Consider the following 10,934-nt stretch of genomic DNA (forward strand, 5'->3'; position numbering starts at 1 on the left):
ATACAAAAGGATAAAATCAAAAGCTTGATTTAACAAGACTGATCCAAAAATAAAGATGAAAAAACATAAATAATTATGAAAAAGGGAATATAGTAGCGTTTGAAAATACACAAGGGAATAATAATACTAATGATAATACAAACGTTAGTATTTATTAAGTGGTTATTCATGCCAGATGCTGTTCTAAAAGTTTTACATGTGTTTTCATGTAATCTTTATCCTACCTCTGTGAGGCAAATACTGTTATTGTGTCCATTTTACATGTAAGAAAACTAAGGCACAAGGTCACATGACCAGTCATCCCTGGAGCCAGGATTCCAAATCATCACCCCTGACTTCAGAACCTGCAGCACTCTTAAATACGCTCTCCTGATTTCATAGCAAGAACGTATGAACAACTTGATGCCAATATGTATAAACTCAGACAAAAAAAGATGTTTTCTAGAAAAATAGAGAAGAGGGGTGCCTGGATGGCTCAGCTGGTTAAGTGTCTGCCTTCAGTTAAGGTCATGATCTCAGTGTCCTGGGATCGAGCCCCACATGGGGCTCCCTGTCCAGTGGGGAGTCTGCTTCTCCCTCTCCCTCTGCCCTTCCCACCCCCGCTCGTGTGCACACTCTCTCTCTCTTTCTCTCAAATAAATAAAATCTTAGAAAAAAAAAAGTAGAGAAGATACAGAAAATCTAAGTAAACTTATATCACCAGAAAAACAATCAGTAGTCAAAAATCTACCAACAAAACGTAACAGCAAGGCAAAGCTTTTATAGACAAATTTACAAAATCATCAAATAATCTCCATCATATTCATACTATTTCAGAGTATACAAAAAGAGGGAAAACTGCCTAACTCATTTTATGAGACCCCTATATAATCTGATACTAAAATTGAACCAGAGCAATGGAAGACAGAAAAAAAATCATAGGCCATTCTCACTTACGATCATAAATGCAAAAATTCTATTAAAATGTTAGCATACCAAATGGTGCAGTTTATTAAAAATAATCATAATCATATAGATTTTATTCCAGAAATGCGAGGACATTTAACATTAGAAAATATAGTAATATCATTCACTCATTGGCATTTGGGGCCAGACAATTCTCTTTTAAGATTTTATTTGAGAAAGAGAGAACAAGTCGGGATGGGTGGGGGCGGTGAGGGAAGAGCAGACGGAGAGGGACAAGCAGACTCTGCACTGAGCATGGAGCCTGAAGTGGGACTCGATCCCACAACCCCTGAGATCATGACCTGAGCTGAAATCCAGAGTTGGATGCTTACCTAATTGAGCCACCCAGATGCCCCATGCGCCAGATAATTCTTTATTGGGGTGGCGCCCCTAGCCACTAGGTGCCAGGGGCATCCTCTTGTGTCAGTTGTGATAACCAAAAATGTCTCCAAATATTGCCAGATGAAATCGTCTGGGTTGAGAACCACTGAGGCAGGGGTTGTGCACCATGACACAAGCCCAGACACTTAATGACACCTGGGCCAGTTGTACAGACCTTAGAAGCACAGGCTACACTAAGTACTTTGTATTTCCTAAGAACAAAAACATTGTTTACATAATCACAGCACACGTTCAAAGTGAAGAAATTTAACGTCAATACAAGAGTATTATCCAATCTACAGTTTATACTCAGATTCCATCAACTGTGCTGGTAATGTCCTTTACGGCTGTTTCTTCCCGTCCAGATTCTAATCCAGGATTCTGCATTGTATTCCTTAACTCCTTAGTCTCTTTCAGTCTGGAACAGCTTTGTCTTCACTTCTATTTGATGCTTCCTCATGACTGGATTCGGATTATATGTGTGTGTGACAAGAATACCACAGAAATGATGCTGTGTCCTCCTCAAGGCATACATACATTAGTCGGCACAGGACATCAGTTTTTAACAGCATTGGTAATGTTCACTTTGATCACTCGGTTAAAGTGGCATCAACCAGGTCTCTCCACCATAAAGTCATCTTATAATTAATAAGAAATAAGTAGGGGCACAATTTGGAACTATGTAAGTATCTTGTTTGCCATCAAACTTTTGACATCAATGGTGATCTTCAAACTCCACTGTTCCTTCTACAAACATGAGTTGGCATTCTACTCTAAGAAAATGCTTCTCCTGGGGCGCCTGGGTGGCTCAGCGGTTAAACATCTGCCTTCGGCTCAGGGTGTGATCCCGGCGTCATGGGATCGAGCCCCACATCAGGCTCCTCTGCTATGAGCCTGCTTCTTCCTCTCCCACTTCCCCTGCTTGTGTTCCCTCTCTCGCTGGCTGTCTCTATCTCTGTCGAATAAATAAATAAAATCTTTAAAAAAAAAAAAAAAGAAAGAAAAGAAAAGAAAATGCTTCTCCTTCTCTCCCATGTATCTATGCATATCAGCAAGGATTCAGGGATTTTCATTTTATTCAATAGATTATGTATTTATTTTAATTTTCAAATTGTCCCAGATTTGGCCAGAAGGAGCTCCTTCAGGCTAGCCCCTAAACACAAAGACAATTCTAATCCTCAAGTATTATGCCCCTGTCACTAATTTGGACTTCTAGAGTGCCCTCCTGGTGCCAAATATTCTTTTCTCAGAGAATGCATCTTGAGTTTATATTAAACAACTGCAAACATATTAGTAAAGTGTTTTTAAAATATAAGTTATTTTGGGATTATATACTATTTTGAGATCTATTTTATTAATATCAGTACCAAGAGGTAAATTTAAATAAAAAATCTGATTGACTTAATGTGCATTATTATGATAAATGAAGTTATTCAAAGTAATTCTGATAACTAATCCAGAGTTTGAATTACAAAAGCCAAACATTTTCTTTGTTAGCATTCAAGTTCACTTTCATATCTAAAGTACTAAAAAATATTTAAGTTGCAAAGAAGATACCAAAAAACTTGACTGATACATTTATTTAGAGACAAAGAAGTGTGATAGGCCCTTTCTACAGCGTATTTCTCAACTTACATACAACCACTTTTAAGCATCCACTTGTAATTCCAAACTCAGCCCAATATTTCACAGAAATGTTTTTAATATAAATCATAGAATCTTAGTGCTGATACAAAGAACTTGGAAATGATTATTTAATCCCCTTCTTTTAAAAAAAGGCAACACAGGCCCAGAGAGGTAAACTGTCGCCGAAATAGATACTGGAAAAATCTGGAATTTAAATATGGTTTTCAGGATTTCAACCCAAGAGCTAGATTAAACATGCTATTTACATGTAAATAGTGAGATTAACAAGTTAGTCCACAAAAAAAGCTATTTACCCCACAGTGTGCCTGAAACATTTAGCAATTTAGCAATCCATGGGGAACTACGGTATTGCAGTTATCATTATCAGAGTAAGCCAGAAGTTATTATGCCCCTGTCACTGGGAAGGTTTTTAAAATAATTAATTTTGGACTGAGTAAATTAAAAAATGATGGAAAGGTCCATTAATATTTCTGTTGGGATTCTTACAGGAAACTTACAGGCTCTTACAGGGCTGGTGGTCCTAGTTCTTTCACATGATACCTTTACCCACAAGTTAGGACTTTGAGTTTCCATAGACCACCAATACGATTCAAGCTTATCAGGCATAATTCAGGTAGTTTGGGGCCACTTCAGTAACTGCCAGCTCTTTAATTTAAGATTTGTATACCTGCCCTGAGAATGCTACAAGAAACATACCCTGTATTACCGATGATGCAGCACTCAAGGCTGCTAAATTTTATTTTCTTGAAATAGAAGATTTTACATTAATTCTATAATTTTCCCTCATTCTATTTTATCATTTTTCCTCAAATTTTCTAGAGTGTTTCCTTTATTATCCAATTTATATCATTGGATTTACATCGATGACACTCACGCCTCCTCCATCTTTACCTGTTTGGTGTGATCAACTCCTGGTTCCTCCATGATTTGAGGCCTTTTCCTGTTCTCTTTCTCATCTTCTTCCTCTAATTAGACTTGAGGCTGAAAACAGGATGATTGACCCCCTCATGATCATGGTGATGTTTCTCATACTAAAATAGACAGCTGTGCCTCAAGAAGGAAGTGCTTCTCAGTTATAAACTTCAAAGATTCTCTTACAGTTAACAATATCAAGAAGCTACCATTTAGCTATTTTAAATCTTCACTGGAATGGAATGGAATTTCCATATATAGTTATCACTGGACGAGATACATAAAGACAGCACATGAGAAAGAAAATGTTTTATTCTCTTTAAAGTTGAAAATGCAAAATGATCCAGATAGCTTTTTCAGCAGTCACAAATACAGTGTGTTATTTTTCAAAATCTATTAAAATTAATTACTTCATGAGTCCTAGAATTTGAATTTTGCATGGTAACTGATTAAATGGGTAAAGCAACACTGTACATACCCTGAGTGGCTGTTGGAGGTAGTTTGAGGGTATTGTCTAACTTCTCCCAAAGGTAAGTTGGCCGAGGGATGCCTTCCTCTGAGCTACAGAGCAGGATGACATCGCTGCCGATATCCTGGGATCCTTGGATTTGGCAGTGTGGGGCAGAAGGGGGAACTACAATAGGAAGAGTAAGGAATAAAGTACGCATTTATTATAAGCCAATTGATGATGGAGGAGACATCAAAATTCAGTGCACCGAACAGCAGATAACAATGTTGGTAGGACACGTACCAGAAGACTCCCTCCTGAGTGAAGCCCGCAGCTAAGCAGACACTACTCACTGGGCTTGGCAGGGGACAAACATGTCAAAGGAGCTACACCCTTTCCTCATATTTTCAAGGAATCTTATGGTCTTGGTTTCACTCTCCTTCCTCTAAAGAAGAATGTTAAGGTCCTTCATGTCCACAGACTGCCTTTAGAGACATTAGTGAGTACGCCCATGTACACAGCGCCATTATTCACAGTAGCTAAAGGATGGAAACAGCCCAGGTATCTGTGGGTGGATGAATGGACACACAAATGTGGTACGGACATACTACGAAATATTATTCAGCCTTGAAAAGGAAGGGAATTCAAACCCAGGCTACAGCATGGACAAACCTTGAGAACATTGTGCTAAGTGAAATAAGGCAGTCATAAAAAGACAGAGAATGATTCTACTTCTATGAGGCACCTAGAATAGTCAAATCCATAGAAACAGAAAATAGGAAAGTGGTTACCCATGGCTGGTAGGAGAAGGAAACATTGTTTAATAAGCACAGAGTTTTAGCTTTGCAAGATGAAAAGAGTTCTGCAGATTGGCTGCACGGCAATGTGAATGTGCCTAACACTCAGAACTGCCCACTTAAAAACTGGCCAAGATGGCAAGTTTCATGTTATGTGTCTTTTACCACAATTTAAAAATATTTTTAATTACTAAAAGAAGCCACTTGTAGAAAAGATATTTCAAGGAAGAGCAACCACTGACCCCGACAGCTACTCTCTGCACAAGATTCTTTGTTACTTTACAAACAAAAACCAGACAGGCCTAATTTATACTAAATTCTGCTTTACTGTCGGGGAAGTTAGAGTAAGGTTCAAGTATGTCTATTACTTGGTCATAATGCAGTGGACATCTTAAGGCAGATAAGGACACAAAGGACACGAAATAAAAAATTATCCAAAAAGAGCACTAAAGGAAGAAGGCGGTGCTTTGTAGTAAGAATGCAAGTAAATAAAAATATCAACTAAGCCCAGGGCTTGGAGTCTCATGCTGGGGTATATAGGAAATGAAGTTTAATGCTATACTTGTAATGCTAATGACTTTTCAATAAATGTGTTCAACCTTTCAAAAATGAATGTATGAATGCATAAAAGGTAAGTGCAGTAGACAGAGGAACCAGGAAAGGAAGTGGGTGGGGGCAGAGAGAACGATGAAAGGGTATAAGGTAGGAAAAGTGAAAAATCTCAGAGAATCCTATTGCTGTGAGGGAGTAAACCAATCTCTTCTGGTACTGTCTTCGACATTGCCACCATGATGCTGTGAAGGAAACCCAAAATAATTCTTTGAATGTAGCATTAACTATAAGCTAAATTAAAACTTTTTTTTCTTCCTTTAAAAATTGAAAAAGTAAACATAGATAATGTGGGAAGACATTTACCTTAGAGGTATAAACATCAGAAAAACATTGAAATTCCATTAGTACTCTGTAATCAGTACTCATGTATTTTTAAAACTCCATATTTAACAATAATCTCTGTATAATTAAAAATTCTATATAATATAAATATAAAATATATATTATATATATAAATAATATAATTAAAAATTCTATAATTTTAAACATATTACAGTATTTCTAGGATAGAAATCTCCAACCTGGTCCTTAGTTTTCTTATTTTGCTTGAAGACTAGGAAAACAAGGTACCAAGGCAGTATTATACCAATATACCAAGCATACTGACAATATACCAAGCGCACTGTCACCAAGAGGGAAAATGGCAAAAAGCCGCAGTACTGATATTCTCAAGTAGCTCAACAACGGAAGGGAAAGGGAAGGGCGAGAGTGTGCCAAGGAATAAGGCGGTAGATTCTGAGACGCGAATAGGATGGAGGACAATCAAGAGCATCAGCTTTCTCTAACTACTTCCTAGGTCTTCCCAAATGAACTGAATTTAGCCGCTTCTACCACAAGTATGGGTTTAGGAGGCAGTGCGTTATTTCAGAGGCAGCAGAAGTGAGAAATGAAACATGTTTAGAATGGACTTAATTTAGTATGAGATAGTCTAACTATACCATATAATGGAAGAAGTATCCTTTCGAGACAAGAGATCAACATTTTAATCTAAGCTTTATTGTTCATTGTCTATGCCACCCTGAAAAAGGCCATAAATCTGTGTGGTCTCAGTATTAGGGCCAAACTGATCACATAACTTATCATTCTTATTAGACTTTTGAGAGTAAAAGGGGGTATTATTGAAATTATACCAGGACATGAGGCATTAAGCCGAGAACTACTCAGTGTTACATAGACATGAAGTAATCATTTTCTTCTCACATGTGCTGAAACTTCTGCTTTGTACTCAAAATAAATTATTCTTGATTTAAGTTGTTGCTCTCCACAGTAAGTCCTATCCCCTAATTGCTGGAGAAAAGTAAGAGGACACTTGTGACTGTATTTTACACCACCCTTCTCCGCCTTCTGAACAAATCATTTAAGAAGGTTTAGACAGCCACCAGAAGTGGAGATAGGGATGGGAAGATTATGTGTAAAAAGCAGAAAGAAGCAGAGTCCAGACAGGGCAGAAAAGAGAGGAGACAAAGTTCACGAGCAGAGCGAGAGTATAGAAGGATGGGCAGAGTCATAAGCAAAGCCAAGGTGCCTGGAACATCCTGTTACTCACCTAAAACTGTGAGACCGGTGACCCCAATGTTTCTGCCCCCTCTATCTGGAAGGTTATTGACCAAACACTGGTAGGTGCCTGTATCTGATAGCTGAGTGTTATTAATGAAGATAGAGACATTGGTGGCTGGCATGGTGCCTGTAAATCCTACCCTACCATGGAACCGGGGGGCACCATCAAACATCTGTCCACCCTGATACAGAATGACCTGAAAAAGAAAGCAAAATAAATAAATAGGCCACTACATTCCCTTCTAGACACATAGCACATAACAATAACTATCTGGTAGATAGAAGACTGCACCAAACATTGGAAAACTTTATTTCTCATCTTAACAGTTGTCACCCACTTTTTACTAGAGCACCAGTGCAGAGGTATATTCTGGGATTCTAAATCTCATATCCCAATTTGGAATAACACTGTTTCCTTGTCTAACTCATCACAGTATAGAAAATATCTTGAATGCAATCTTACTATCAGTCCATAAATATTTTTATTCAAATAATTCCAAAATAAAAAGTTTCAAAAATCAGCACTGCCATTCTCATGCTTACTAGGTGACAAAATGATAGATCACAGTTAGAGCCTAAATATAAATGAATGTCATAAAAGGGAAGAAGAGTTGCAGGTCCGTGATTGCTCTTCTTTTGTCAATTTCTATTTCCGAAGTTAACTATTCGTGAGAGAGGACTCAGAATGGTGTTACAAAAAGCCTTGTGGGCTGAGAATGAGAAACTTGGTTCTATTTTAGCTCTATCTGTAAATGTTTGGGTAACTATAGTCAAGTCTTTCTTTGCCTCCTAAAACAGTAAGTTTGAATAAAATGATTTCAAAAGCTCAGTCTAATTATAATAAATTCTATGGTTTGAAGAAACAAAAAAAAGCTTCTATTAAATATTCATATTCAAATTCGTATCAGAAAATTTAGCGTTTCAAATATTTTTAGGCAGTAATAAGCTTATTAAAGTAGAAAAGCTTCAAAACAGTAGTAAATTATCTTTGAGAATAAAGGTATAATCATGATTACTATTCATTAATTTTCTGAGCATCCGTTTCTACAATGGTTAATACAAATTATGGATCTTTTGCCTGTAATTGGGTAGTATTTTCTGTTTTCATGTACCCTAATTTATTTGAGACTCTTTGAGGCTGGCTAGTATACCTGACTGTGTTTATTTTAAAACACTTGCAAAATTAGCCAAATAAATGAAGTACTACTATCTACTGTTACTTCCTTAACATTATCACGGTCTCTAAAACATACTCTCATCTACCTGTGTCAGTGTCAGTCCCTTCCTGTCAAAGTATACTTTGCTTTTCTCTGTCTTGGTATTTCCTATCAACAATGCCTTTTGATAAAATTACAGGTTCCCAAACAAAATTCTCAGGAGTCCCTTGACAGCTGTTTAAAAAAAAAAGTTTCTTAAAAAGAGGATAATCTCTTCTGATAGTTGAAAATAACACAGGAGTAGGATTTAAAACAGCATAGGCTCACGGAAAGTGCTACCTTACTCTAGAAATCAAATATCTACTCAGGATGATTTTCTACCCACTTCTTCTGAAAGATTAATATTTGAGAGGTAGCATGGAATGGAACAGAAGTACCTGCTCAGGCTGGTTAGCATTGGAGAGAGGAATGACCATCCAAATGACATTGAGGTTAATGAGGGCAGCGCTGGTAGTGAAGGTACAGGGCAGGACTGCCGTCTGGCCCCGGGCCACCTGGATACTCCCAGGACTTTCGGAGACTTCCAGGGAAGCTGCGACACCTGCAGAGGAAAGAAGAAAGGGTTTGTGCTCACCCTTTCCTGACAGACCAAACCTCTTGAGAAAAGGTTTGTGTGTTACATTATTAGAAATATAAGACCGAAATATTAGAAATATAAGTCTTACTGAACAACTACTGACCAATCACTGACTCAAAATAATATAAATTGTTCATCTCTTTATCTCTTAGAAACCACAAATGAAAAATTTTAGCAGCTACTTACTTTATTTTGTAAGAAAGTAAGAAGCTGGTATTTGGCCAGATTCAAATACAACATGAGAGAAGATGACTGATAGGGTTTGAGCAAAACTTGCAATGGTGAGGAGGGATGAGAAATTGATTTTTTAAAGAGTTATTTACAATAGCATACTTAAAATTAAATGTTTACATATAAATCTAACAAAATATATGTAAGATCTATATACTAAAAACTATAAAATGTTAATGAAAAGAATCAAATAGGACCAAAAATGGACAGATATGCAATGTTCATGGATTAGTAAATTCCATTCTCCCTGAACTATAGCGGCAACGCAATCCCAATCAAAATCCCAGCAATCTTTCTGTAGCTATTGACAAACTAATTCTAAAACACATGGAAAGGCAAAGAACTAGAATAGTCAAAATAATATTGAAAAATAAGAACAAATTTGGAGAATTCACACTATCTGATTTCAGAACTTGCTACAAAGCAATAGTAATCAAGATAGCTCTGAAATAAACCCTTATATTTTTATTAAAATGCTTTTCAACCAAGGTACAAGACAACTAAATGGGGGGAAATAGTCTTTTCAATAAATGCTGCTGGAACAATTCGACACTAGTATGCAACAAATTAACTCAGACGCTTACCTCACAGCAAAAATCAATCAAAATGTATCACAGACCTAAGGATAACAGCTAAAGCTATAAAATTTCTAGAAATAAACATAGAAGAAAATATTTGTGACTGTGGTTTAGTAAAAGAAATCTCAGATAAGTCACCAGGACCATAAATCATAAAAAACAATTAAAAATTTGGATTTCATTAAAATTTTTAAAATTTCTGTGCTTCAAAAGATTTAATTAAGAAAATAAAAAACCAAGGTACAGGCTGGGAAAAATAGTTATAATTCACACATCTGATAAAGGACTCAAATATGTAATATATAGAGAACTATTACAATTCAATAATGAAAAGACAATCCAATATTAAAATGGGTAAAATACTGGAACAAACATTTCAAAAAAGCACATGGAAAGCACATGGAAAGATGTTCAACATTATTATTCATTAGGAAACTGCATATTAAAACCACAATAAGATACCATTACACAGCACTGGAAGGGCTGTCATTACGACAAACCAAGTTTTTATAAGGATATCGGGAAACTAAAATCCTCATTCATTGCTGGTGAGAATGTAATGTAACAATCCGCAATTTCACCCTGAGGAATCTACCCAAATACAGTGAATACATATGTTGCACAAAGACTACAAATGTTGACGGTAGCATTGCTAATATCATACCCCCAAACAGAAATAATACAAATATTCATCAACCGGTTAGTGGACAAACAAAATGTGGTATACCTATACAATGAAACATAACTCAGAAATAAAAAAATCAGGGGGGAGGTTAAGATGGCGGAGGAGTAGGGGACACCTTTTTCAGCCGGTCCCCTGAGTTGAGCTGGATAGGTACCAGACCAGCAGGAATATCCACGGAATCAGCCTGAGACGCAGGAAGATACATCTGGATCTCTACAAATGAACATCTCCAGCGCTGAGTATCGAGGTACGAAGCGGGGAGCCGTGAAACCGCGCACAGATATCGGAAGCTAAACAGAAGGGGGAGGGAGCCGCCGTGTCAGGGCGCCGGGAAGCGGTAGCCACCT

At 37.1% G+C, this 10,934-nt stretch overlaps 1 protein-coding gene across 2 annotated transcripts in view; it reads right to left on the bottom strand.

The window, feature by feature from the left end:
• IGSF11 (immunoglobulin superfamily member 11) overlaps window positions 1-10,934 on the bottom strand; it is a 140,466-nt gene that overhangs the window by 15,073 nt on the left and 114,459 nt on the right. For both annotated transcript variants that reach the window (XM_019795316.2, XM_019795315.2), the window contains exons 2-4: window positions 8,894-9,057; window positions 7,289-7,496; window positions 4,364-4,519 (exon numbers count right to left, since the gene is read on the bottom strand). In XM_019795316.2, coding sequence (XP_019650875.1) covers window positions 4,364-4,519; window positions 7,289-7,496; window positions 8,894-9,057 — 528 coding nt within the window. The remainder of the gene's footprint in view (window positions 1-4,363; window positions 4,520-7,288; window positions 7,497-8,893; window positions 9,058-10,934) is intronic.

The sequence above is a fragment of the Ailuropoda melanoleuca genome, chromosome 1 (genome assembly GCF_002007445.2).
Source record: "Ailuropoda melanoleuca isolate Jingjing chromosome 1, ASM200744v2, whole genome shotgun sequence".
In the NCBI taxonomy this organism is placed as follows: domain Eukaryota; kingdom Metazoa; phylum Chordata; class Mammalia; order Carnivora; family Ursidae; genus Ailuropoda; species Ailuropoda melanoleuca.